The 26,551-nt window shown below is 42.2% G+C and overlaps 1 protein-coding gene across 1 annotated transcript in view; it reads right to left on the bottom strand.

Moving 5' to 3' along the window:
* LOC111967836 (urotensin-2 receptor-like) overlaps positions 1 to 24,460 on the bottom strand; it is a 67,409-nt gene extending 42,949 nt beyond the window's left edge. Inside the window, exons 1-3 of the mRNA XM_023993239.1 lie at positions 23,869 to 24,460; positions 16,046 to 16,773; positions 15,489 to 15,870 (exon numbers count right to left, since the gene is read on the bottom strand). Of these exons, the coding sequence (XP_023849007.1) occupies positions 15,490 to 15,870; positions 16,046 to 16,773; positions 23,869 to 23,920 (1,161 nt within the window). The 5' untranslated portion in view covers positions 23,921 to 24,460 and the 3' untranslated portion in view covers position 15,489. The remainder of the gene's footprint in view (positions 1 to 15,488; positions 15,871 to 16,045; positions 16,774 to 23,868) is intronic.
* Positions 24,461 to 26,551: the final 2,091 nt, after the last annotated feature.

The raw sequence follows: 26,551 nt of genomic DNA, 5'->3' as shown, positions 1-26,551 counted from the left end.
AAGGAGTCCTAGGTCCAGAATAAATCGTTGTTTGGTTTTAGAATGTCCTTCTCTCCTGTCGAATTCGCTCCACAAGGCTAGCCAATGTTGATGACGTTCCCAATTTCTCTCGACGCAGAGAACGGAAAACTCCAAAAGTCCCATTAAACATTGAATAAACTGATGAAACTCGGTTGAAAAAACCTACTTTATGATGTTTTTCTAATATGTATCAAATAAAAACAAAGCCGGAGATATTAGCCGTGTATACCGAACGCTTATCATAAGACAATATGGAGGTACTTCCCGCACACTGGTAGACAAAGGAAATTCTGGACACGTCATTCCAAGAGCTCTTGTTCGACCTCAGATCAAGCTAGACACCCCATTCCACCTTCCACTGCCTGTTGACATCTAGTGGAAGGCGTATGCAGTACATGCATATCCAAAAATATAAGGCAATTCAATAGGCAGGCCTTGGAACAGAGCATCGTTTTCAGATTTTTCACTTCCTGTCTGGAAGTTTGCTGCAAAATGAGTTCTGTTTTACTCACAGATATAATTCAAACAGTTTTAGAAACTTGAGTGTTTTCTATCCAATAGTAATAATAATATGCATATTGTACGATCTAGAATAGAGTACGAGGCAGTTTAATTTGGGCACGATTTTTTCCAAAGTGGAAACAGCGCCCCCATATTGACAAGAAGTTTTAAGGACCTGTGATAGACTAGCGTTCTGTCCAGGTGGTGTATTTGTACATCAAGCTGCCTCACACTACAGAAACAAGAGAAAACCTCCAGCTAGTATGAGCCGTCCCAGCTCTCACAAGCCAAGGCTTGTGCAAAGGCTTGGTCTGTCGTTTTTATGAAAGTTTTAATTAAATCATTTTTAATCATCTTTAACCATTGGAAGTTCTGATAGCTAATGATTCCGCAACGAGGTTAGTTTTTTCGGCTGGTAACGCAAGTTTGTGTCTTGGATTCCTGAAGAGGAAAAAAAAGAATTGTAGCGGTTAGCCATCACGCTAACAGAGCAAGATAACGCTAGCAGTGCTAGAGTCAAAACACCAGTGGTATTTGAGTCTACGTCTGCGCTAGGTGCGAGATTATATCTACGCAAGAGGAGGAAAATAAGGTGGAACTGATGACTGAACATAAATTCTTTGTCTGTTCTAAATGTATCATCATCAATCAGCATAGGGAAGAGATTATCTGGCTGCTAGCTCAGCTGTAGGATAAACAAGATGTGCTTTGAAGTACTTTGATGCAGCCCAGACACACAGAATTTCAGTTCTGAATGCCTCATACAGCCAAGGGGTTGATAAGTCCACTGGACAGATGGTAAGTTCAACTCCGCGGCCAGTGGGAGACTGGACACTGGCAAGGCGAAGGAGGTCGGGTGGGAGGCAGTCTGGTCAGCCTCCATATATCATAGAAGATCAGATCCAGCTATTTAACAGCTTTACCCCGCTGGAGGTGGACATACCTGCCCCGGGAGTCAGCTCTCATCCTGGGAGTACACCAACAGCCAGTAGCCATCCAGGGGCACCCGCCACAGCTCAACCGATCGCTGACCAAAGGAAACAAGGTCTTGGGGCCTCCTCCATTTCTCTGAGGTTTCCGACGCCATCCGCTGCTACTGGTACATGTGCGGTGAGTCAGGCTGGCATGAGTCAAAGCACACCCCCTCCCCCCTGCCCAAAGCAGGCCTCTTCTGTTCCCCCTCTTCCTTCCCCATCGGATTCCATCGCAACCACCATCGCCGTGGGCAGCTTGATGGTGAGAGATTTTGTCACCCAGGCGCCAGTGTCCAAGACATCAACTCCCTTCACCCCACAGATCTAGCCAACTACTCTAATATTGGCACCATTGTCACTCACTTCAGATTTATTGACATTCGCTTTTGGCAATCTGAGTAACTGAAGAAGGACTACAACATTCTCTCGAACACCCTTGTTTTTACAGGGAAGCAACAGAGGACATGGAAATCGTGTTATATCGCAGAGAAATAGAAGTGCAGGAAATGTAAGTAACCTAATCTATGTTCCTTTAATGCTACGAGGGTACTGTCTGCAATACTCATACGCACTGTCAAGAGTAGTAGGCTAAGGCCCAGTTCTCTGACATTTTAGAGACACATTTGCATACACCCACGCACTCACTCATGAAGAAGTTTTACTTTCACACACAAACGGAGCACAAAGAAGAATGAACATTAAGAGAGAATTGACATTGAAGAAGGAAAATAAGTTAAATAAATCAATTGGGACTGGAATTTACCAAAATAATGTTTAAAGGTTAAATATGTTAAATGTTAAAGTTTGAAAGCATGGGGAAATGTACAGTGGAAAATATTATTAAAGGGGGATTAGAGTAATGCAGTAAAGGGATGACAATGTTATAATGTTGTTTGCATTAAAGTATGATGAAAATAGACAATGTGTTTTAAGCCTATAGGAACAAGGCCGTAGGGTCTGTAGGAGGTTGATAATGAAAGGTTATAATGCTGAAATGTTGTAATGATGGGATGTTTAACATGTTGGGGAGTAATAAGTTAGGTTAGAGTGGGATTGTAATGGCGCTCAGTGGTGAATCGTAATATTAAAACATGTATGTTTCAAAAGATAAGGTTAATAAAGTACATTAAGAATGCTAGCCTGCATTGGAAGTTGCCTGGTCAGAGCGGCTAGGAGGAGACATCCTGTCAAGGTGGGCTTCCTGGGAGGAAAGGAGCGTTGTCCGCATTAGGTGTTAACCACTGTATGCGTCATCGGAGCAGGTGTCAGTCATGATGAGTTAGCAGAAAGAAGAATGGAGGGTATAAAAGAGCTATGATTTTTGGGAGATGGGCACTCTCTTTGAGCTTGCTAGAAAAACCTGTCGACTGCTGAAAGAAGATTTTTGCTGTATCTTTTTAGCCTAAAATATATTTTGGGACTTTTATTATACTTAGATTTAGATTTTTATACTCAGTTAAAGTAAAACTCGAGGTCTCCCGAGTGGTGCAGTGGTCTAAGACACTGCATCCGCAGTGCTAGAGGTGTGACTACAGACCCAGGTTTGATCCCAGGCTGTGTTGCAGCCGGCTGCGACCGGGAGACCCATGATGCGGCGCACAATTGGCCCAGTYTCATCCGGGTTAGAGGAGAGTTTGGCCGGCTGGTGTTTCCTCCGACACATTGGTGCAGCTGACTTCTGGGTTAGGCGAGCAGTGTGTCAAGAAGCAGTGTGGCTTGGCAGGGTAGTGTTTTGGAGGTCGCATGGCTCTTGACCTTTGCCTCTCCCGAGTCCATTTGGGAGTTGCAGCTATGGGACAAGACTGTAACTGCCAATTGGATATCACGAAAAAAGGGGGGGGAAACTATTACAATTCTAGGAGGAATCCTTAAGGTTACCTCATTGATAGAGGTTTGGTAAAATAGTTTGAGTTTTAGACGTCGTCTTAGAGACTGATCATCCTTAGGGGGAGCCAAAAAACAAAAAACATCGCCGATCCACCTTTCATTTTCCATTTGTTTTGTCTTGTCTTCCCACACACCTGGTTCCAATTCCATAATTACATGAAGTGTATTTAACCCTCTGTTCCCCCCATGTCCTTGTCCGGAATTGTTTATTGTAAGTGTTTGTGCACGTCATGTCTGGCGTGCGAAGGGTTTTTGTCCCATTGTATACATTTATTGTTTTTTGTTCACGGTGATTTTTAATATTAAACTGCGCCGTGGTAACACAGTCTTTGCTCTCCTGCACCTGACTTCTCTGCCGCCAGTACACACTCATTACAGACATGCTCGTGGTCAAGGCAGGCAGAAAGGTCAGGCAGACGGGTGCAGAGTCCAGAAACAGGCAAGGGTCAAAACCGGGAGGGCTAGAAAAAGGAGAATAGCAAAAAGCAGGAGAACGGAAAAAACGCTGGTTGACTTGAAAAACATAAGATGAACTGGCACAGAGACACAGGAAACACAGGGATAAATACACTGGGGAAAATAAGCGACACCTGGGGGGAGTGGAGACAATCACAGGGACAGGTGAAACAGATCAGGGCGTGACATATAATGTTTAAATTGTATGGGAAATAAAAATAGACTATAGGCCTAAAATTAGACAAAACATATCCTTGACTCTTTTCTTTTATTGATATATTTTCCATTCATATTTCTTCATGCAATTAATAATTTACAATAGTTAATGCACTATTTTTCAAGCATTTATTTATTAAGCATGTTTGCGCTCCTTGCAGGTTGATATGCATCTGATGCATATGCTGAAGGAGATGCCCGGAATYTTTACTAGCGTGCACTTATATGCTGAAAGGCCAGGCGGATCTAGTGTTAAACCACCTGACCAATTCTTAAAACAATGAGACTTCCTAAATCTCTCTCAGATTATTACCAATCCCACAAGGTATGACAGCAAACACCTAGAAAAGGCAACTCTTTGATGTTATCCTCACAAATAATCCTGACAGGTATCAGTCTGATGTTTTCTGTAATGACCTTAGTGATCACTGTTTTACGGCCTGTGTTCGTAATGGCTGCTCAGTTAAACGACCTGTCCTGATTTGTCATAGACGCTTCCTTAAACTTTATAAGAATATTTTGAAGATAAATACACAACGCAGAGGATGAGAAGACTAAAAACTAGAGTACTAATGGTCAATAGGGAATTGTAAATAGGAGTTGGGTCTCAGTTCAACAGCTGTTTAGAATCTGTGGAATGTCACTCCTGAACTCAGAGCTACGTTCTGTACATTTAGTAGGGAGCAGGATACTTGTTATTTGGCCATTAGCCAAGTTGTACTGCAAGGACTTCTGTTTGGTCAACATCAGGCTAGATTGGGGGGGTTATAAATGACATCCTGTTCCTTTTTTCGGTGGAGAAAAGCTGAGGACAGGGGAGACTGAACATCTACCTCCCAGCATAACATCTTGATTTGTCCTTCTCAAATAAACCTATTTTTCTCCCCCTGATTTGCTTTGGAGTTTGTGTTATTGAAGGATAACATCAATTGCTAACAACTTTAATGAGCAAGCTTTCATTCATGACCTGGCCTCTGTGATTTGGTATAGAATCAGCTTGATACATTCTGTTGAAGACGCTAGGACACTCTTTTTTATATTTTCAGTGGTATTTTTAACAAGCACACCTCCATAAAGAAAATGAGAATTTAAAACAGGTTCAGTGCCTGGTTTGACCGTGATCTGGCAGTTAATCCACCTCAATAACACCATTTGGCGAAAGGCTTGCCACACAAATACTCAGGCTGACTGGCTGAAGTTCAGGCAAATGAAAAAAAGTGCCCTCAGGGTATTCGGAAGGCCAAAGTTAGTTAATTTAAGGAGCAGTTCTATCTCTGTGGATCTAACCCCAAGAAGTTCTGGAAAACGGTGAAAGTCCTGGAGAATAAACCCTCCTCCTCACAGCTGCCCATGTCCATTAATGTTGATGATGTGGTTGTTGCTGACAAGAAGCACATGGCTGAGGTCTTTAATCACCACTTCATTAAGTCAGGATTCCTATTTGACTTAGTCATGCATTCTTGCCCGTTCAACACTTCCTCATCTCCCAGCCCTTCTAATGCGATTAGCCCTGATGCACTTCCCTCTTTTCCCCCTGCCCCGTTACACAGCTTCTCCCTGCAGGCTGTCACTGAGTCTAAGGTACTAGAGGAGCTCCTTAAACTTGACCCCCAAAAACATCTGGGTCAGATGGTTTAGATCCTTTCTTCTTTAAGGTTGCTGCCCCTTCATCAAATGTAGAGCTTATACCGCAACAGTTTGTGGCATATGGTGGTAAACTGCGTAATTCTGTCCTCGCGCTACACTATCACAAGGGGGAGATAGAACACTGATCTATCAGTAGTRTAAACGGTGGTCAAATTTGGGGATTTTTCACATCTAGACGAGCTATTAGACTATCCTTTGGTAAATGAATGGAGGTGTGCATGTTTCTGTCTGAGAGTCTCTCTTCTCTGGCACTAGTGTCCTGCATCAGGCAACAACAACAAAAATAGCTGGTGGGTGTTGAGATAGAACTTGGGTAAATACAATGACGGAATTATACATAACATGTGGACTGACATTTTCGAAAAATAGGCACGGTGGGCTTTTGGTTTCTCTCCCTCTAAAAACATAAATAATTATAAATAACAAACTGGCTTTATTTACCACAGTGTGAAAGAGTAATACCCCCTTTAAATAAAGTGGGTTTCTGAAACATGGAGTCCTTCTTTGCTGTTGTGAAGAAGAAACTGAATGAAAGAGAGTCCAGCGAGGATAGGGAGGGGGAAAAGTTGCCCATATTTTAAAGACCTGAGTTACTTAATTATTTTATTTATGAAATGTATTAGTTCATTTAGGCAATTTAATATATTAGTTTTGACTTGGCCTATTTAGTAGGTTATTTTGCAGCATAAAGCTATATTTGTCAGCATAAAGCTGAGTGACTCAGTCATTCGTGGCTTTGGATCAAAATAAATCATTACATTAAAGAAATGTTTTGACCAAGTTAATCTGCTCATGTTGTGTGTGTGTGTATATGTTCAATTATCTGTGACKTTGTGGTTACAATGAAGAATGGAAACGAAATAAATCAAATATATCTTATTCATAATGAATAATCAGATGTGTGTTGCAAGCTTGTCATTTGTCATTTTTTTGTATTATTGTATGATTTTTTTTTAGACAATACAAAACATGCACATACAAATGACAACTACATCACACCTTCCCAGACCCACACCTCAATCTCTGCCACATTACATATACATTTGAGTCATTTAGCAGATGCTCTTATCCAGAGCAACTTACAGTAGTGAGTGCATACATTTTCATACTCTTTTCATACTGCTACCATGTGGGAATTGAACCCACAACCCTGGCCTTGTAAGCACCATGCTCTACATACTGAGCTACACAGGGCACATGGCCTCAAACTGCATKATTTTGTTTCTCTCCATCACCCAGGCACTTTCAACATTTGGATGATAAAGCATTTAAAAGCTGACATTGGATTGATTTTCAGTTTTTAAGTATATCCTTTTTTGAGATGATTGATGAGAAAAGTATCATCCAACCCATTGGGTATCTCATTGCATCCTTATGTGTCATGTCTTGAAATATGCAGACAGACGGATTAAAAGTTCATTTCCATTGTAATACTTCTGACAGCCAACTTTCTAACACCGTCCATAACTTTTGGACCTTATAAAATTCCCAGAAGGCATGGATTATTATAACCTGAACCTGGTAATCAAATTTAATTTGCTGCAGGCCTAAAACCTATGGGTTTAACCTTCTGAATGAATGATTATATTGAAGATAGAAGCCACCTCTTAATAAATGGTTTAGTTGCGAGAGCTCCGAGACCCATTACCCAACAGCTTGGCTAGGTGTGATAAAAATCCCCCACAGCTTAGACGACCGATAGATGCTGCGGTCAGAGTTGAGTCCTATTGTAACGTGGCAAACTTGCAATGAATTCGAGGCTTAAGTCCTCTAAAGTTGTACATTTGTAAATCAATATCACAGACCTGATTTGCCCTAACAAAAAATGCATCAACCCTTACAAATATATATTGTAGCAAGAGGAAAGAAACGGTATATGGTGAAGACAATCAGAAAGAATGTGTCTGTAACCCTGCATTATAATATAACTTATTTTGAACGAAAGCCAGGAATTAGTGAGTCACTCAGCCCTATGCCTGGGGTCCTGCTTCTGCAGCCTATTTGAGTGTTTGTTTAATATCCTACTGATTCTGTGATCACCAAGCCGGGAAATGTTGGATAAAGAAATTTGTTATACTGTATTAAAGAATTTACAATATTGTTTCATTAGAAAAGACTCTCTGGTATTACTTCTAATTTATTTAGTGTTGTTTACACTGTTCCAAACGYGCAGAACAACTATATTGTAATCTAACAGCACCTGTTTGTCATGKAACATTTCACCTATTTCACATGATATGCCAAAAATACTTATATCCACTAGGCTAAATAGTCAAATTTTTCCTTTCGATTATTTAATTAACCTATATCATGTTATTTCAAGTTATCCCTTTGGAGCACATGCAAAAGCGATTTGGAGTTGTTGAGCTGGAGACAAAATGTATTACAATTTAATTTGAATGAACGGAATGAGGAGGATGAAGAAGAAAAAGGTGATTGAATTTAGAACAATAGAGTAAGAATTGCTCTTCGTCTGTCCCGCATGCACACAAATAAAAAGTAGATATTTTTTGTTTCACATCAATGTCGCTCTTGCTGCTGGTGATTCTCTGATCCACCTCTACGCAGATGACACCATTCTGTATACTTCTTGCCCTTCTTTGGACACTGTGTTAACTAACCTCCAGACGAGCTTCAATGCCATACAACTCTCCTTCCGTGGCCTCCAACTGCTCTTAAATGCAAGTAAAACTAAATGCATTATCTTCAACCGATCGCTGCCTGCACCTGCCCACCCGTCCAGCATCAATACTCTGGACGGGTCTGACTTAGAATATGTGGACAGCTACAAATACCTAGGTGTCTGGTTAGACTGTAAACTGTCCTTCCAGACTCACATTAAGCATCTCCAATCCAAAATGCAATCTAGAATCGGCTTCCTATTTCGCAACAAAGCATTCTTCACTCATGCTGCCAAACAAACATACCCTTGTAAAACTGACTATCCTACCAATTCTTGACTTCGGCGATGTCATTTACAAAATAGTCTCCAACACTCTACTCAGCGAATTGGATGCAGTCTATCACAGTGCCATCCGTTTTGTCACCAAAGCCCCATATAGTACCCACCACTGCGACCTGTATGCTCTCGTTGGCTGGCCCTCGCTACATATTCGTTGCCAAACCCACTGGCTCCAGGTTATCTATAAGTCTTTGCTAGGTAAAGCCCCGCCTTATCTCAGCTCACTGGTCACCATAGCAGCACCCACCTGTAGCACGCGCTCCAGCAGGTATATTTCACTGGTCACCCCCAAAGCTAATTCCTCCTTTGGTCGCTTTTCCTTCCAGTTTTCTGTTGCCAATGACTGGAACGAATTGAAAAAAATCACTGAAGCTGGAGATTCATATCTCCCTCACAAACTTTAAGCATCAGCTGTCAGAGCAGCTCACAGATCATTGCACCTGTACATAGCCCATCTGCAAATAGCCCATGCAACTACCTCATCCCCATATTGCTATTTWATTTTTTTGCTTCTTTGCACCCCAGTATCTCGACTTGCACATTCATCTTCTGCACACCTATCACTCCAGTGTTAATTGCTAAATTGTAATTACTTCACCACTACGGCCTATTTATTGCCTTACCTCCCTAATCTTACCTCATTTGCACACACTGTATATATATTTTTTCTATTGTATTGTACAATATTTTTCTATTGTGTTATTGACTGTACGTTTGTTTATTCCATGTGTAACTCTGTGTTGCTTTATCTTGGCCAGGTCGCAGTTGTAAATGAGAACTTGTTCTCAACTGGCCTACCTGGTTAAATATAGGTGAAATATATWTTTTTTTAAACAAGTAACATATTTTCCAGACCTAAGCTATTTAATGTATGTGTTTTATTTATTAAATTTACTTGTGGAATGTTACCGAGTAGAAAACAACAATAGAAAGAAGCATCTGGTGGCAGAGAGTCAGGCTGAGAATGGAGTGAATATGCACTCTTCTTTCTGTAAGTATGCAACAATGCTGTGGGCCAGGTGTAAATGTTTTAGCAATAAACTGGAATACAAAAGAAGCCATCCAGCCTTGATGGGCTATCAGCAGTACAATAGACACTTGCAGAGTTCAGGGACTTTACATTTACTAATGGGTGTTTGTGAGGCATGTCACTTCACCCATCACTTTGCATAACCCCACCACATACACTGTTTTCTAAGTACATCTGGATTTTCATTTGATTTAACCTTTATTTAACTAGGCAAGTCAGTTAAGAACACATTCTTATTTACAATGACAGTAAAATGTGACTCACCACCTGGATTCGGGCTTAGGTAGCAAAATTTGAAATTGTGTTTTTTACATTGGATAAAAGTAGAGACTCAGAGCTACAAAATGGTATATCATACACTGCATTTGAGGAACAATGGGAAAGTAATTGAAAGTTGATCAACTTGTAAACTCACTTTTGAGAAAATCGCTTTTGAATGGTTTGGTATTTAGTGAAGAGCTCTGCTTTGTCTACACCCATTCAGCACCGTTCACACCCTCTTAAGCTTAAGCCTCACCCATCTCGTTTCGCTCTCTGAGCGTTCAGAACGCACACTTGACACTCTGGCCAATGATTTGTTTACGTATGGATAGCATGAAAACAGCCTAACCAGCTCTGCTGGCAACAATTTCATTACTCTTTTTTTGCAGACGTTTACTGACACCGGCCATATTCAATGGGTGTTGTACACTTTAGCTTAAGACATGTAGCTAGCTAGCTAGGTAAACAATGAACCTAGCTAGTTAAACAAAGTGTACGATAACACACATCACGTAATGTTAGCTAACGAGCCAGCCAGCTAACTTTAGGTAGTTAAACAACAATGAACACAGTGCCAAATCATGTTGTTACTACCCTGCATGAATATGCTGGGAGCTAACCAACCAGGTTCAATGTTAGATAGCTAACATTAGGCTCTAACTAGAAAAGCAAATGGCTCTGGGATACGAATAATAACGTCAGCTATGGAGCCAGCCAGCTAATGTTAGCTAGCTAGTTAACAGTACACTTTAGCTTAATACATGTAGCTATCTAGCTAGGTAAACAACGTTTAAGATCACACACGTCACGTAACGTTAGCTAACGAGCCAGCCAGCTAACATTAGCTAGTTAAACAACAATGAACACAGTGCCAATTCATGTCGTTCCCAGAGCAAACGGCTAGCTAGCTAACAGTACACTTGAGCTTGAAATGAAACAACTTTCTGTAAAAATTTGAAACGTGTAATATCTGAAAATGTAGCTAGCTAACTCTAGATTATCTTTCCTATATACATCAATATGCATGATGGATGCATCTCCCTGTCACGAATGCCATGCCACGGATGCCCTTACTTAGAAGATTTAATCAGGAGACATGTGTTTTCTCCTTCTCTTTAGCTATCGTACTCTAATTCCGTTGATTTCAAAACTTGATCCTCCAGAAAGTGGAGAGCAACATTTATGCAGCTCCACTACACAATGCATTTAAAAAAAGCTGCGTTCGACAGGATTACCAACACAGACTGACCAGCTCAAATAGACAGCAGCCTTCTATATGGCAGACCAATCCGAACTCCTCTCTCAGCATGTCCAGCCCACTCATTATCTCAGCCAATCATGGCTAGTGGGAAGGTTGCTGACTTTTTCTGTGGCTTAACCAACAGGGCTCGTAATTTAACAGGTTTATTCGTATTTGCAGATGGCATACAAGTTTGTTATTAAGGCACATGAAACTTCACGTGTTTATAAGGCATTTCTGCCAAAAAAAGGCATTTTGATCATTAAAAAATGTTATGTTCAAATGGCTCTCCTGTGAAGTCATGACTTGCGACATACGCCTAGTTTCCTGAATCGGGGATCCACTGATCCACTGTATCATTGCCTTGGCTATCTCTCACCCTTTTAACCCATATTTCCTCTATGGGGAGGTTTCCAGTGCTTGGAAGGCATCCACGGTGCATCCTCTATTTAAAAGGGGAGATCAAGCGGATCCTAACTGTTATAGTCCAATATATATCTTTCTCTGTGTATCAAAAGTGTTGGAAAAACTTGTCAATAAGCAACTGACTGGCTTTATTGATGTCTATAGTAATCTCTCTGATATGCAATCTGGTTTCCGCTCAGGTTATGGATGTGTCACTGCAACCTTAAAGATCCTAAATGACATCACCACTGCCCTTTATTCTAAGCAATGTTGTGATGTTATTTTTATTTTTATTGACTTGGCCAAAGCTTTTGATATGGTAGACCATTTCATTGTTGTGGGTGGGCTTAGGAGTATTGGTGTCTCTGAGGGGTGTTTGGCCTGGTTTGCTAACATCCTCTCTCATAGAGTGCAGTGTGTAAAGCCAGAACATCTGATGTCTCAGCCACTTCCTGTCAACCAAGGGAGTACCCCAAGGCTCAATTCTAGGCCCTACACTCTTCTCAATTTACATCAGCAACATAGCGCAGGCAGTAGGAAGCGCTCTCATCCATTTATATGCAGATGATAGTCTTATACTAAAAAAACACTCAAACTATATTAAAATAACCTGGAGTCCAATCAATGAGACGAGATCGGAAATGTTGGTTAGAGATGCCTAGCCCTATAAAAAACACTCACAAAATGTAAGTTGACTATTCACAAGAAGCATTGCCTGATCTGAACCATGCCTCGAACAAAAGAGATCTCAGAGACCTAAGATTAAGAATTGTTGACTTTCATAAAGCTGGAAAGGGTTACAAAAGTATCTCTAAAAGTCTTGATTTTCATCAGTCCACGGTAAGACAAATTGTCTATAAATGGAGAAAGTTCAGCACTGTTTCTACTCTCCCTAGGAGTGGCCATAAGGGAAAGATGACTGTAAGAGCAAAGCGCAGAATGCTCAATGAGGTTAAGAAGAATCCTAGAGTGTCAGCTAAAGACTTATAGAAATCTCTGGAACATGCTAACATCTCTGTTGATGAGTCTATGATACGTAAAACACTAAAGAAGAATGGTGTTCATGGGAGTACACCACGGAAGAAGCCACTGCTGTCCAAAAACATCTGAAAGTGCACCTGGATTTTCCACAGCGCTACTGGCAAAATATTCTGTGGACAGATGAAACTACAGTTGAGTTGTTTGCAAGGAACACACAACACTATGTGTGGAGAAAAAAAGGCACAGCACACCTACATCAAAAACCTATCCCAACTGTAATGTATGGTGGAGGGAACATCATGGTTTGGGGATGCTTTGCTGCCTCAGGACCTGGACAGCTTTCTATCATCAATGGAAAAACGAATTCCCAAGTTTATCAAGACATTTTGCAGGAGAATGCAACATGTCTGCCAATTGAAGCACAACATAAGTTGAGTGATGCAACAGGACAACGACCCAAAACACAGAAGTAAATCAACAACAGAATGGCTACAACAGAAAAAAATATGCCTTCTGGAGTGACCCAATCAGAGTCCTGACCTCAACCCAATTGAGTTGCTGTGGCAGGACCTCAAGAGAGCGGTTCACACCAGACATCCCAAGAATATTGCTGAACTGAAACAGTTTTGTAAAGTGGAATGGTCCAAAATTCTTCTTAACAGTTGTGCAGGTCTGATCCGCAACTACAGAAAACATTTGGTTGAGGTTATTGCTGCCATAGTAGGGTCAACCAGTTATTAAATCCAAGGGTTCACATACTTTTCCCACCCTGCACTGTGAATGTTTATACCGTGTGTTCAATAAAGAAATTAAAACGTATAATTGTTTGTGTGTTATTAGTTTAAACAGACTGTGTTTGTCTATTGTTGTGACTTAGATGAAGATCAGATCAAATTGAATTCCAAAGGGTTCACATATGTCACGGTCCTGACCTGTTTTCCTTGTTTTTGTATGTGTTTAGTTGGTCAGGGTGTGAGTTGGGGTGGGCATTCTATGTTATGTGTTTCTATGTTGGGTTAAATGTGTTGCCTGATATGGTTCTCAATTAGAGGCAGGTGTTTGACGTTTCCTCTGATTGAGAACCATATTAAGGTAGGCTGTTCTCACTGTTTGTTTGTGGGTGATTGTTACTGTGTCTGTCGCACCACACGGGACTGTTTCGTGTTCGTTTGGTTAGTCTGTTCCTGTTCTTTGTGTTATATTGTAAATTCTCAAGTTCAGGTCTGTCTACGTTGTTTTGTAATTTTCCAAGTGTTTTTTTCGTGTTCGTCTTGTCTTTAATTAAATTCATTCATGTATTCATCTACCGCTGCGTTTTGGTCTGATCCCTACTCCTTCTCCTCATCCGAGGAGGAGGAATTAGACAGCCGTTACAACATACTTGTTCTTGCCACTGTATTGTTGTCTCTACCTTTTTGCCTTTCGTGCTGTTGTCTGTGCTTAACAATGTTTGTAAAAATGTTGTGCTGCTACCATGTTGTGTTGCTACCATGCTGTGTTGTCATGTGTCGCTGTCATGCTGTGTTGTTGTCTTAGGTCTCTCTTCTACAAGGCACTCCTGAACACAAAGTGTTATGTTTGGGGCCAATCCAATATAACACATTACTGAGTGCCACTCTCCATATTTTCAAGCATAGTATGTATGTGTATGCTTGTAATCATTAAGGAATCAGAAGTTTTTCAGGATAAAAAAGAAACCTGGAGCTAAGCACAGGCAAACTCCTAGAGGAAAGCCTGGTTCAGTCACTGGGAGATTAATTCACCTTTCAGCAGGACAATAACCCAAAAAGGGCAACATCTACCCTGGAGTTGCTTATCAAGAAGACTAAATGTTCCTGAMTGGCAGAGTTACAGTTTTGACTTAAATCTGCTTGAAAATATATTGCAAGACTGGAAAACGGTTGTCTAGCGATGATCGACAACCAATTTGACAGAGTTTGAACAATTTTTAAATTAATATTGGGCAAATATTATACAATCCAGGTGTGCAAAGCTCTTAGAGACCAGAAACACTCCCAGCTGTAATCCRTGCAAAAGGCGATTCTAACATGTATTGAATCAAGTGTGTGAATACTTATGTAAATTGTATATTTCTATATTTCATTTTCAATAAGTGTGTAAACATTTCTAAAAACATGTTTTCACTTTGTCATTTAAGGATATTGTGTGTATATGGGTGAGTTTTTGTTATTGTTTATTAATTCATTTTGAATTCAGGCTGTAACACAACAAAATCTGGAATAAGTCAAAGTGTATGAACAATTTCTCAATTTCTCAGACGAACCCCTGTCCATCGATCAGTTCCCCCCTTTTCCCTCCTCTTGCATGGAAATCATCTCGCACCTGTCACATTTGGGCCCAGCCATATATAAAAACCCAGGTAGGCTAGCACTGATAGTCTGCTAGCCAATAGGATCCAAACTCGGGTCAGGTTCGAGCAGTCCCAGCCACAAGGGCTAACCGTGATGTGGATAAAAACTTGAATCCAAACGCTAACTCAAACAATACGAAGACATAGATTAGACTAAAAACAGACTAAAACAAACTATGAATTCAKATGCCAAACCAATCAAAAAACACCAGCCTTCCCTCCAACCGGACGTAATGTAGTCTACATTACAGTAAAGCACAAGAAGTTCCCATGGGAACAAATATGTTTGGAGAGATGTGCGATAACATCAGGGGAATTGCCCAAACTACGCATGGACCTCCTATGTCATAGTCTGTTTACTAGACCTATCTCACAGGCTGACCTCGCCATAGTTACACACAACAACACACCTCTTTCACTCCATCAGACATACATTACATCACTATAAATGGGTTCACTGTTTTTCATTTCTATAAATGACCAGATATGTGGAGATAATGCCCCAATAAGACCAAGACCAGAACCTCTTCTCCTACCTCACAGGCTGTTGTTGTGCATGGTGCGCTGTGACGGCGTGTGTGTGAGCACGAAACTCTCCGTGCACTGCTGGCTGCTAGAGGACAGCGACCTCCTGGGCGAGCGCTGGAACCGGTTCCTCCGGTTGAAGTAGCTGCCCGCCGTGCAGGTACGTTGGCGCTTCCGCAGGTACTCCTTGTAGTTCTTGGTGAGCAGCGTGTAGAGGAAAGGGTTGATGCAGCTGTTGGAGTAGGTGAGGCAGGTGGTCAAGTAGTTGATGTTGCGCTTGGCCTTGGTGGAGAGGTCGATGGAGGGGTGGAACTGACCCAGGAGCTGCCAGATCCAGAAGGGCAGGAAACAGGCCCAGAACAGCAGGACGATGGTAAAGATCAGGTAGAGGACCTGGAGAATAGAGAAATACAAGATGGAGTTAGAACTAGCTCAGATAGAGGACCTGTTGGACAGGGATTTACAAGATTACAGCAATCAATCACATTCACTTGTTTTACCAAAGGATATTCCTTTGGCATATCTAAATGATGGATAGGCAGGGAGATAGTTAGTTTGATTGACTGACCTTCTGATTTGGTAGTTTCTTGGTTTGTTTGAAGGTTTCTGTCTGAGAGATCCAGTAGGTGCGAGCCAGCCCGATGTAGAGAAAGCCAATGATCATCCCCGGAGCCACGATGCTGGTACAGAACAGGAAAGTGATGTACACCTTATAGGACAGCGGAGAGATGGTCGGCTGGCACATGGCCTTGCTACCTACCATCATCATCTGAATCCTGAGGATCATGGGTAAAGTAAGGACCAGGGAAGCCACCCATACAAGCACCGCAATGGCTTTGCGGTAGCTCTTGGACCGTTTGACTGTGTCCAGCGGTTTCAGCACGGCAAAGTACCTCTCCGTGCTCATGATGGTCAGCGTAAAAATGCTGGCGTGCATCGTCAGGAAATCCATACTGATCAGAATCCTGCACCCCGCATCGCCGAAATACCAACCTTTCAGGAAGTACGTGCAGACAACGAACGGGATGGTCAACAGATAGAGCAGATCCGCCAAGGCTAGGTTGATGATGTAAATATACATGGACGCTGCGGAACGCATGGAGTGACACATGACCACGAGGGTGTAGATGTTTCCGGAAACGCCGACCAGACACATGAGGGAGAGTATACAGCCTATGGTGAAGGTGGCGGCTGTGTTTTCGGGAGAGGAAGGGGCAGAGTCAAAAGGCGGGTCAGTGGCGTTGGGGATCCGATCCACCAGGACCAGCAGGGGTTTCATGGATACAGTGGTCATCGCTATGGAGGGGGACCGGGGCATGGGAAAACAGAGAGAGATAAGCAAGGGAAATGTTATCAAMCATTATTATTCAATTATATCTATTATTTGCATTTCTGAAGCAACAACAGATGTTCCATGTATATTATGGTGATTTTAGGTTATGGGAAGAAAGGAATTGGAAATACAGTGCCTTCAGAAAGTATTCATAACCCTTGATTTATTCAACATTTTGTTGTTTAACAGCCTAAATTCAAAATGGATTAAATAAATAATTATCTCACTCATCTACACACAATACGCCATAATAACAAAGTGAAAACATGTTTTTAGAAATGTTTGCACATTTATTGAACATGAAATACAGAAATATTGAATTTACATAAGTATTCACATRTATTCACAATACATGTTAGAATRACCTTTGGCAGCAATTACAGCTGTGAATATTTCTGGGTAAGTCTCTAAGAGCTTTGCACACCTGGATTGTACAATATCTGCACATTATTTAATGTTTTATTCTTCAAGCTCTATCAAATTGGTTGTTGTTCATGGCTAGACAGCCACTTTAAATCGGCTTGAAAATCTTTGGCAAGACTTTAAGTCAAAACTTTAACCAGGCCATTCAGAAACAATCAACGTTTTCTTGGTAAGCAACTCCAGTGTATAGCATGGGCTATCCCCATCTCCCGGCGAGGGCTCCTGGGCTACTCCTGAAGCCCACTCCTCGGCTACAATATCCGGACCCCTTCTGCTGCCGTTACGGGTCATGGAACCCCGCCGATCCTTCACGACTGGAATACCGACATAATCTGCCCGAGGAGTCCAACAGGCTCCTCAGGCGCAACGTCCCCTGAAGGCCCATTCTGCTAACTGCGGCCTGCTAGCTATCTATAGCATATTGGACTGTTAGCTGATCCATTGACCAGTTTCTTGGACCACTATACCCATTTTGCCAATTGGACTCAGACCCRTCTGCTACTTGGAACCCTACTAATTCCACGACTGGTCTATCGACGTCACCTCACGAGGAGGCAAAAACAGACATTCCCCCATCGCTACGRCCCTCTAAGGCCCTTCTGCTAACTTGCTAGCCKCGGCCTGCTAACTGCTAGCTTGCTGTCCCCGGCCTGCTAACTGTCTGAATTGCCGTGTCCCCAGGCAGCCCAACCACTCACTGGACCCATACGATTCACTTGGCTGCGCATGCCGCTCCCTAATATCAATATMCCTTGTCCATTACTGTCCTGGTTAGTGATTATTGTCTTATTTGACTGTAGAGCCTCTAGCCCTGCTCAATATGCCTTAACCTACCATTTAGTTCCACCTCCCACATATGCGGTGACATCACCTGGTTTAAATGTCTCGAAAGACAATATCTCTCTCATCATTACTCAATGCCTAGGTTTACCTCCAATGTACTCTCTTCCTATCATACCTTTGTCTGTACATTATGCCTTGAATCTATGCTATCGTGCCCAGAAACCGGCTCCTTTTACTCTCTGTTCCGAACGTGCTAGACGGCCAGTTCTTATAGCCTTTAGCCATACCCTTATCCTACTTCTCCTCTGTTCCTCTGGTGATGTAGAGATTAATCCAGGACCTGCAGTGCCTAGCTCCACTCCRACTCCCCAGGTGCTCTCATTTGTTGACTTCTGTAACCGTAAGCCATGATTTCATGCATGTTAACATTAGAAGCCTACTCCCTAAGTTTGCTTTATTCACTGCTTTAGCACATTCTGCCAACCCGGATGTCTTAGCCGTGTCTGAATCCTGGCTTAGGAAAACCACCACAAACCCTGAAATGTCCATCCCTAACTATAACATTTTCTGCCAAGATAGAACTGCCAAAGGGGGCGGCATTGCAATCTACTGCAGAGATAGCCTGCAGAGTTCTGTCTTAATATCCAGGTTTGACCTCATCCCATCAGTAGAGAATGCCTGGTTATTCTTTAAAAGTGCATCCCTCACCATCTTAAATAAGCATGCTCCATTCAAAAAAAWTTGAACCAGGAATAGATATAGCCCTTGGTTCACTCCAGACCTGTCTGCCCTTGACCAGCACAAAAACATACTGTGGCATTCTGCATTAGCATCGAATAGCCCCCGGGATATGCAACTTTTCAGGGTAGTTAGGAACCAATATACACAGGCAGTTAGGAAAGCTAAGGCTAGCTTTTTCAAACAGAAATTTGCATCCTGTAGTACAAACTCAAAAATGTTCTGGGACACTGTAAAGTCCATGGACAATAAGAGCACCTCCTCCCAGCTGCCCACTGCACTCAGGCTAGGAAACACTGTCACTATAATTGAGAATTTCAATAAGCATTTARCTACGGCTGGCCATGCTTTCCACCTGGCTACCCCTACCCCGGTCAACAGCCCTGCGCTCCCCACAGCAACTCGCCCTAACCTCCCCCACTTCTCCTTCACCCAAATCCAGATAGCTGATGTTCTGAAAGAGCTGCAAAATCTGGACCCCTACAAATCAGCCGGGCTAGACAATCTGGACCCTCTCTTTCTAAAATGATCTGCCGAAATTGTTGCAACCCCTATTACTAGCCTGTTCAACCTCTCTTTTGTATCGTCTGAGATTCCTATAGATTGGAAAGCTGCCGCGGTCATCCCCCTCTTCTAAGGGGGAGACACTCTAGACCTAAACTGCTACAGACCTATATCTATTCTACCCTGTCTTTCTAAGGTCTTTGAAAGCCAAGTTAACAAACAGATTACCGACCATTTCGAATCTCACTTTGCCTTCTCCGCTATGGAATCTGGTTTCAGAGCTGGTCACCTTAGCCACGCTCAAGGTCCTAAACGATATCATAACCGCCATCGATAAGAGGCATTACTGTGCAGCCGTATTCATCGACCTGGCTAAGACTTTCGACTCTGTCAATCACAACATTCTTATTGGCAGACTCAACAGCCTTGGTTTCTCAAATGATTACCTCGCTTGGTTCACCAACTACTTCTCCGATAGAGTTCACTATGTCAAATCGGAGGGCCTGTTGTCCAGACCTCTGGCAGTCTCTATGGGGGTGCCACAGGGTTCAATTCTCGGGCCGACTCTCTGCTCTGTATACATCAATGATGTCGCTCTCGCTGCTGGTGATTCTCTGATCCATCTCTACGCAGATGACACCATTCTGTATACCTCTGGCCCTTCTTTGGTCACTGTGTTAACTAACCTCCAGATGAGCTTCAATGCCATACAACTCTCCTTCCGTGGCCTCTAACTGCTATTAAATGCAAGTAAAACTAAATGCATGCTCTTCAACCGTTCGCTACCCGCACCTGCCCACCCGTCCAGCATCAATACTCTAGACGGTTCTGACTTAGAATATGTGGACAACTACAAATACCTAGGTGTCTGGTTAGACTGTAAACTCTCCTTCAAGACTCACATTAAACATCTCCAATCCAAAATGTAATCTAGAATTGGCTTCCTATTTCGCAACAAAGCATCCTTCACMCATGCTGCCAAACATACCCGCGTAAAACTGACCATCCTACCGATCCTCGACTTCGGCGATGTCATTTACAAAATAGCCTCCAACACTCTACTCAATAAATTGGATGCAGTCTATCACAGTGCCGTCCGTTTTGTCACCAAAGTCCCATATACTACCCACCACTGCAACCTGTATGCTCTCGTTGGCTGACCCTCGCTTCATGCTCGTTGCCAAACCCCCTGGCTCCAGGTCATCTGCAAGTCTCTGCTATGGATAAGGCCTTGCCTTATCTCAGCTCACTGGTCACCATAGCAGCACCCACCCGTAGCACGAGCTCCAGCAGGTATATCTCACTGGTCACCCCCAAAGCCAACTCTTCCTTTGGCTGCCTCTCCTTCCAGTTTTCTGCTGCCAATGACTGGAACGAACTGCAAAAATCTCTGAAGCTGGAGACTCTTACCTCCCTCACTAGTTTTAAGCACCAACTGTCAGAGAAGCTCAGAGATCACTGCACCTGTACATAGCTCATCTGTAAATAGCCTTTCCAATCTACCTCATCCCCATAATGTATTTATTTATTTATCTTGCTCCTTTGCACCCCAGTATCTTTACTTGCACATTCATCTTCTGCACACCCTATCATTCCAGTGTTAAATTGCTATATTGTAATTAGTTCGCCACCATGGCCTATTTATTGCCTTACCCCTCTTATCCTACCTCATTTGCACATGCTGTTTATAGATTTTTGATTGTATGTTTGTTTATTCCATGTGTAACTCTGTGTTGTTGTATGTGTCGAACTGCTTTGCTTTATCTTGGCCAGGTCGCAGTTGCAAATGAGAACTTGTTCTCAACTAGCCTACCTGGTTAAATAAAAGTGAAAAAAATACAAATAAATATTTGGCCTTGTGTTTTAGGTTGTTGTCCTGTTGTAAGGTGAACTTGTCTCCCAGTGTGTTGGACAGCAGACTGAATCAGGTTTTCCTCTASGATTTTGCCTGTGCTTAGCTTTATTCCATTTCCTTTTATCCTACAATGCTCCCTAGTTCTTGCCGATGACAAGCATACKKATAACATGATGCAGCTACCACCATGCTAGAAAATATGAAGAGTGGTACTCAGTGATGTGTTGTGTTGGATTTTCCGTAAACATAACACTTTGTATTCAGGACAAAGTACATTTCTTTGCCACATGTTTTGCAATTTTACTTTAGTGCCTTATTTCAAACAGGATGCGGGCTTTGGAATATATTTTATTCTGTACAGGCTTCCTTCAGTTCACTTTGTCATGTAGGTTAGTATTTTGGAGGAACTACAATGTTGTTGATCCATCCTCAGTTTTCTCCTATCGCAGCCATTAAACTCTGTAACTGTTTTAAAGTCCCCATTGTCCTCATGGTGAAATCCCTGAGCGGTTTCCTTCCTGTCTGGCAACTGAATTAAGAAGGACGCCTGTATCTTTGTAGTGACTGGATGTATTGATACACCATCCAAAGTGTAATAATCTGCTTATATTTATTTTTACCTARAGTATCTACTAATAGTTGCCCTTCTTTGGGKGGCATTGGAAAACCTACCTGGTCTTTGTGGTTGACTCTGTGTTTGAAATTCACTGCGCGACTGAGGGACCTTACAGATAATTGTATGTGTGGGGTATAGAGATAGTCATTCAAAATCATGTTAAATACTATTATTGCAGATAGAGTGTTTCCATGCAACCTATTGTCTGACTTGTTAAGTGCAGTTTTACCCCTGAACTTATTTAGGCTTGCCATAAAGGGGTTGAATACTTATTGCCTCAAGACATAACAGCTTTTCATTTTTAATTAATTTGTAAAAACTTAGAAKAACAACATTTCTATCAATGACATTATGTGGTATTGTGTGTAGGCCAGTGACACAAAATCTCAATTTAATCCATTTAAAATTTAGGCTGTAACACAACAAAATGTGGAAAAAGGGGGTGTGAATAATTTCTGAAGGCACTGTAAATAAATAGATATTTTCTTTAACGATCACTCCACCAAGATCACCATTGGTTCCATGGATGCAGTGGCCATCGCTGGAAAGAGGAGTGGAAGACAGGGAACAAAATGGAGAGCTTGAGAAGAGAGGAAGAGAGAAAGAGAGGAAGAGAGAAAGATTAGAGCGAGAGAGAATGACAGAGATAGAAAGGGGGAGAGAGAGAGAGAGAGAACATACGGAGTAGTACTGGTGAAAGTGTTGCTAGATGGAACCAATTTGATTATCAGTGAAGTCTCATCTTGAATTAGACCTTCTGCTGGTCTCGCTAATCAAGATCTGGAAATGTGAGTATAATTAGATACTTCTGGGTGACAACATTTGTGTCCCAAACCTTATTGGCAGGTTGCCCAGACACAGATGTAGCCAATTCCTCAACTAAAAMGTACTTTCAATGGAGATTCTCCATTGCCGTTTTAGTCCAGGAGTAGACATATACTGGTTGAACTGGCCCTTAATAAATCTAAGTCAATCTCCACAAACAATCTCCATGAAATCCAATGCTGATTATGCTTCTGTAATAGCAGAATGAGCAGAACAGGGATGAACCGGACAGCAAATCCCCAGAAAAGAGAAAGAGAAACAAAGTAAAACTTTTTCAAAGGAAGCGTATCTTAGGGAGCATGAAACTTCTTTCTACGGACTTAAGGTCAAATTCACTGAAATTCTATTCAGCAATTGGGAAATGCAATCATGTTCCAATAAATATGGTAAGGTGGGTCGATATACTTAACTGCATTGACTGACTAGAATACAAATGTCAGTGACCTTAGCTGCCCTTTGGCAGTACTGTGGTTCAATACTGGGTTCCAAAAAGGTTCCTCGGCTTTCCCCATTGGAAAATCCTTTTTGGTTCCAGGTAGAACCCTCTGTGGAAAGGGTTGTTATTTGAACCCAAAAGGGTTCTACCTGGAACCAATAATATTAATAACATATAATACATGAACAAACCCTACACAATTATTATTATATATTTTTTTWATTAATCAGCTTTTTTTTCATAATCTGCTGTCTCACTTCAGACTCTGATGAAAGTTAGATGGAAGAGTTTGGTCTTAGATCCATGCTCTTATAGCCCTTTAAACCCACTATCAATGTCAGGATCCTCAGGGAAAGGTTGTTCCCTTAGGATCCTAAATCCAGCTGTTCATACAGAGGTAATTTACATATCATCTGATATCTTCTGATAGTCAAATCAGGCCACATACTCCATCTCTGATGACATACCCAGAGGATGACACAAACATTTTCCACAAAATGTATTCTAATTAGCTAGTAGATCAAATATGAATTGACTATAAAAACAAAACAACAGCAGACTGTTTTTCAGACTGGATGTAATTATAATTGTACTTTGCCTCAGTCAGATTCTCTCTCTCTCTCTCTTTCTCTCTCTCCCTCTCCCTCTCTCTTTCTCTCTCCCTGTGTCTCTCTCTCTCAAAACTCTGACATAAATCAATACAAATGTAATCCGCTCTAAGTCTCCCTGTGCGACACCAGCCAGACACATCAGACTTAATGTCTGGGAGTTACACTCTGATGCCTATTTAATTAACTACTCTTTATCTGCTCTGACAGAGCCCGGCAGCCTGTTGGYGTGCCAGGTGTGTGTGTGTGGTGTGTGCGTGCGTGCCTTACCTTGATTGTAAGCCGCAAACAGACTGGCAGCCTGAACAGAAAAATGTAGCATCTAGGTCCGTTTGCCCGTTGAACCATCACCTAGCTCACTCTGGTCCCCCAAATTTCACACATACTGCAGGTATGTCTAGAGCCATTAAAGTCCACAGAGAATCTTCAGGGAATCTGGTGATTCTTTGCGTTTGAATTGAGATAATTAAACAAATCCTGTATCTTGAGTTTGGGTTAGAAAAATCCTGTGCTATAATGCCACTGTCTTTAGTTTACCATAGTAAAAAGTCTGTCAATCAAAAGGTGAACGAGATCTGAAAAAAAAGAAAGGTGTCTTTTGATCTGGAGTAAAACTTATCCTACGCTCTCTGTCTCTCAGTGCCTCTTGAGAGTACCTTCCACAGGTCTGGTTGACAGCTTTAAAATGTCACCGGAGAAATTTAATTTAGAGGCAGAGAAAAAAAACATAAATGAAATGATGAGGAGAAAAAGGAACGTTTCCTTGCGGGGAGCAGAGAGTGACGGAGGTGAGAATCACAATAAGCCACAGCTGGTTACGGTGAATCCCCTTCACTGAGACACGGTGTGCCTGAGAGACGGAGAGAAAGAGGGGAGAGAGGAGGGAGGGAGGGAGAAGAGGGAGGGAGAGAGAGACTCATAGAGAAGCACTCTCGCGAGAAGTGGGAGGGGAGACGACTGAAAAAGGGACAGAATGGGGAGAGAGAGAGAAATGGATTGAGAGAGAGGGAGGGGGGAGAAAGATAAAGAGACTGGCAGGGAAGTGACATGGATTATACGGAAATATGCAGGAAATATGTCCTGCTCACTCTCCTCTACCCTTTAACCTGCTATTTTTGTGCAACAGTAGTGCATGTGTGTGTTAAGCTGGGAAAACATATTTCAGACTCCCTATCTCTCAACACAGGGGCGCCGCAGGGTTGCATGCTCTCCCCCTTCCTCTACACCAATGACTGCACCTCCAATGACACATCTGTCAAACTACTCAACTTTGCTGATGACAACACCCTGGTCGGTATCAACTCAGACGGTGACGAGTCCAAGTAACATGGAGAGATTGACCGCCTGGTGGCCTGGTGCAGTCGCAACAACCTGGAAGTCAACACAGTCAAAACTGTAGAGTTGGTGGTTGACTTCAGAAAATGTCTCCCACCATCTCTCCCCCTCGATATTGATGCTTCAGGCATCAGCAAGGCCAAGTCATTCAAATACCTGGGAACCATCATCTCCCACAACCTCAAGTGGGAGGACAACATCACAGGGGTGACCAAGAAGGCACGACATAGGATGTTTTATCTGCGCTAGCTGAAGAAACTCAAACTCTCTCTGACAATTCTGATTCGGTTCTATACGGACATCATTGAGTCCATCCTCACCTCTTCTATCAGTGTCTGGTTTGGGTCTGCCCGCCGCAAGGGCAAACTGCAGCGCATTGTCCAGTCTGCAGAGAAGGTTATCGGCTGTCACCTGCCTTCCAGGACAAGGAAGCGTGCAGGAAAGATTATCACCGACCCTGCCCACCCCAGACACCCCATCTTTCAAAGACTCCCCTCTAGCAGACAGTTTAGGCCAAAGCCGACCACCACCTGAACATTTTCTTCCCCCATGCTGTGGCCCTCATCAACCGGCCATCAGGCTCATAGCGATTAAGTGACTTTGCATTTAGCCGACTACTGCACCTTGTCATCAACAACCTGTTGTACAAATCTGCACTATACTGCATTTTCACTATGTACACCTCTACACAACTGGATATATTCATCACGGCAGCATCCCTCCCTCTGCTTATATAGATATCTCCTCTGTAAATGATATATTCCCCCTGTAATCAGCCTATACTTGTTTTATGTTTACTGTTCAGATTTTGTATTGTATTCTGTATGATGTATATGTGGACTTGTGTTTGTATTTTGTTTGTATATTGTCTTTTGCTGGCAGCATCTCACTAAGTCAAATTCTGGGTATGTGTAAACGTACTTGGTGAATAAAGGCGATTCTAATTCTGTAATCTTCCAAGGTGTTTGTGTGTACAGTATATTTTATGGCACTATGTATACATGACTATGCTGCTTTAAACTTTTTCTTGTAAACATCAGATAAAACCGGAGATGTTTTGTATGCGTGTTTTCGAGAAAGAGTGATTCAGTACTTGGCCCTGCACAGTTTTAATCAATAAACTCTCTCTAACCAGAGACAGAGGGGACAAGACTCTCATATCTCTCCCACATACAGAGGTCCATCCAAGGTCCTCCTGAAATCACAGGAGACAATTTGTGTTGATTAGAGAGAACTAACGTCCCATTCCTGACCCCCGTCCATACACACACCCATGACAACCCACCCTCAGAGATCAGACTCATTATCTGCATTAGCCTGGACTGCCCATAGTCTACTGCTGTGGGACTACAGCTCAAGGATATTGTATCAAGCACGCTTAAAAAAGAATTACACAGTTTACCATATTACCCCTGAATGTACTGTAAACAGGTTGAAAAGGGCTGGAAAAAGAGATCAGAAGATGGAATGCTATGCAGAGAGCATCAGAGGAAGGAATGAGGCATGGGTGTGGAATGCAGAAGGCTACTATGTTTTAGATGTTAGTCACGTAGCACAGGATGAGTGACGAGCAGAGTCTATTTTTTACTTTTGTGTGAATGTGTATATATTTTGATGT

This window comes from Salvelinus sp. IW2-2015, linkage group LG8 (assembly GCF_002910315.2).
Source record: "Salvelinus sp. IW2-2015 linkage group LG8, ASM291031v2, whole genome shotgun sequence".
Classification (NCBI taxonomy): domain Eukaryota; kingdom Metazoa; phylum Chordata; class Actinopteri; order Salmoniformes; family Salmonidae; genus Salvelinus; species Salvelinus sp. IW2-2015.
This window is presented reverse-complemented; position numbering and strand designations above follow the sequence as displayed.